General features: G+C 53.5%; 1 protein-coding gene across 1 annotated transcript in view; it reads left to right on the top strand.

The window, feature by feature from the left end:
* The first annotated feature begins 783 nt into the window (after positions 1-783).
* LOC127750685 (uncharacterized) overlaps positions 784-2,140 on the top strand; it is a 2,737-nt gene continuing 1,380 nt past the window's right edge. Inside the window, exons 1-2 of the mRNA XM_052272965.1 lie at positions 784-1,652; positions 1,739-1,934. Coding sequence (XP_052128925.1) covers positions 784-1,652; positions 1,739-1,934 — 1,065 coding nt within the window. The remainder of the gene's footprint in view (positions 1,653-1,738; positions 1,935-2,140) is intronic.

Here is a 2,140-nt window from a genome sequence, read left to right as displayed (position 1 = left end):
CGCACGAAATCTGCATCTGATGTGACAGTCACAGGGGCAGTTTCGTCTTCCTCCTCTTCATATACATCGTCCAGCTCTTCATCTGGCTCTTCTACCTCCATGATGGTGGGGTGAGAAGGGATTGCAAGGTCAGTTTCTTGATTAGGTGTTTCATTACTGCCTTGTTGCTCTGCCAATTTAAGAAGGGTGGTTTAATGGATGAAGGTTTTTGAATGGTCATCCTGACAGTTTTTCCTTTTATTTTGACCGCAGTGAGATCCCTGATCAAGCAACTAGCAAAGGATGCAGGGTAGTCCTGGGGGCCGGGATTTTTCCTGGACCCACCTGCAGCTGCAGCTCTTGTTCTACTGTTAAAGTTGTCTATGACGTCGCCATTCATTTTTCCAACTGGAAGAAATTTGTAACCAGCTTCCTGGAAATCTCTCCAGAGGAAGGCCAGGCCCAACACGGTGCGGCGCCAATTTTGTGGGAAAGTGAGATTCTGTGACCCAACAAAGTGCCACCCTGCCATCGGCTCCGGTACGTTTCGCCCAATCCGTTTCGCCCAAAACCATTTACCCCAATGACATTTGCCCCTCGACATTTCACCCAATGCACTTCTCCCAAAAATAGTAAGGCCCAAAAATATTTCGTCCAATAGTATATCAGTTCCAAAACAATTAAATCCAAAATACATCACTATTCACCCAATTTTTTTTCCTACTCCCCCTTTGCCGAGACACGGCTCTCATTGTTGTGTGCCTCGATAATAAGCGGGAGTGCAGAAGGGCGCGGGCCGCCGAGATGGCGCCATACTACATAAAATCTAAGAGGGGCAAAAATCTACTGGTCAACAAGGGGCACCTGTACTGCAGGCACTCCAAGAAGAAGACTTCTGTGTACTGGGTGTGCATCCGGAAGCCGGAGTGCATCACTCGGTGCACCACCACAGAAGAGTCCCTGCGCATCCTGAAGGAGGGGGGGCATGGCCACGCCCCGGACCCAGAGGCCATTGCTGCGAGGTCGGCCGTCGAGGCCATCAAGGACGCAGGGGTGCAGGCGCCAGAGCGAGCTCCGGTCCACATCATAGACCAGCAGATGCACCGGCTCAGCGACGGGGTGGTCGCCAAGCTCCCACTCCGGCCGGCAATGAAGCGGGCCGTTAACCGGGCGCGCAGCAGTCGACTCCCCGCCAACCCCAAGTCCATCCGCGACCTCAGAGACTTACCGCCCGAATTCAGGAACACACTCAGTGGGGACCTGTTCGTCGTTTATGACTCCTACGGAGAACAAGATGGCAGCGACGACGAAGACGATGTTGAAGACACAATCATCGTATTCGCAACCAAGGAGAACCTGAAGAAGCTGGGTCGCTCCTCATCCTGGTTCACCGACGGCACGTTCATGGTGTGCCCCTCGCTGTTCACTCAGCTCTTCACGATTCACGGCCTGGTCGAGGACGTCGCCCTGCCTCTTGTCTATGCGCTGCTGCCCAACAAAGCAGAAACCTCCCACACAAAGGTCCTGGAGGCCATCAAGAACAAGGCAGACGAGCTGCAGATCAACTTTCCGGAACCAGAGACAGTAGTTTCGGACTTCGAGGTGGCAATCATCAATTCTGTGAAGAGCATCTTCCCCAATGCCACGATTCCACTCTGCTTCTTTCATCTGGGGTAGAGCTTGTGGAGGTAAATCTGTTACTATTAACTGTTATGCATACATTTTGTAGAAACGAAGCCTAACTATTCGTTGCAAAAAGAAATGTCCAGGGAGCGGGTCTGCAAGCAGCATACAGCGACCCGGACAACCGAGAGCTCAAGGACGGGGTCCACATGCTGCTGAGCCTCGCCTTTGTTCCGGTGGAAGACTTGCCGACAGCGTTCGACGAGCTGCGCGAGGTCCTCGTGGACGATCTCCTGGACATCGCGGACACGTTTGAAAAAACGTACATCCAAGTGAGGCGACCAAGGCGTACTGCTAATGCTCGTCGCCCCCCTTCCGTTCGACCGAGGTACACACATGAACGCCCCATCCGAGAGCCCCAAAGGAAGAAATACAAGACTGTCACCGACCGGCTCCAGCGCATCGTGCTCCGCTACCAGAAGCACAAGGAAGACGGGACAGTTGTGTCCTTCCTCCGGGCGTGTGGGCACCAGTTCTC

This window comes from Frankliniella occidentalis, unplaced genomic scaffold, assembly GCF_000697945.3.
Source record: "Frankliniella occidentalis isolate FOCC.00 unplaced genomic scaffold, Focc_3.1 Scaffold235, whole genome shotgun sequence".
Taxonomy (NCBI): Eukaryota; Metazoa; Arthropoda; class Insecta; order Thysanoptera; family Thripidae; genus Frankliniella; species Frankliniella occidentalis.
This window is presented reverse-complemented; position numbering and strand designations above follow the sequence as displayed.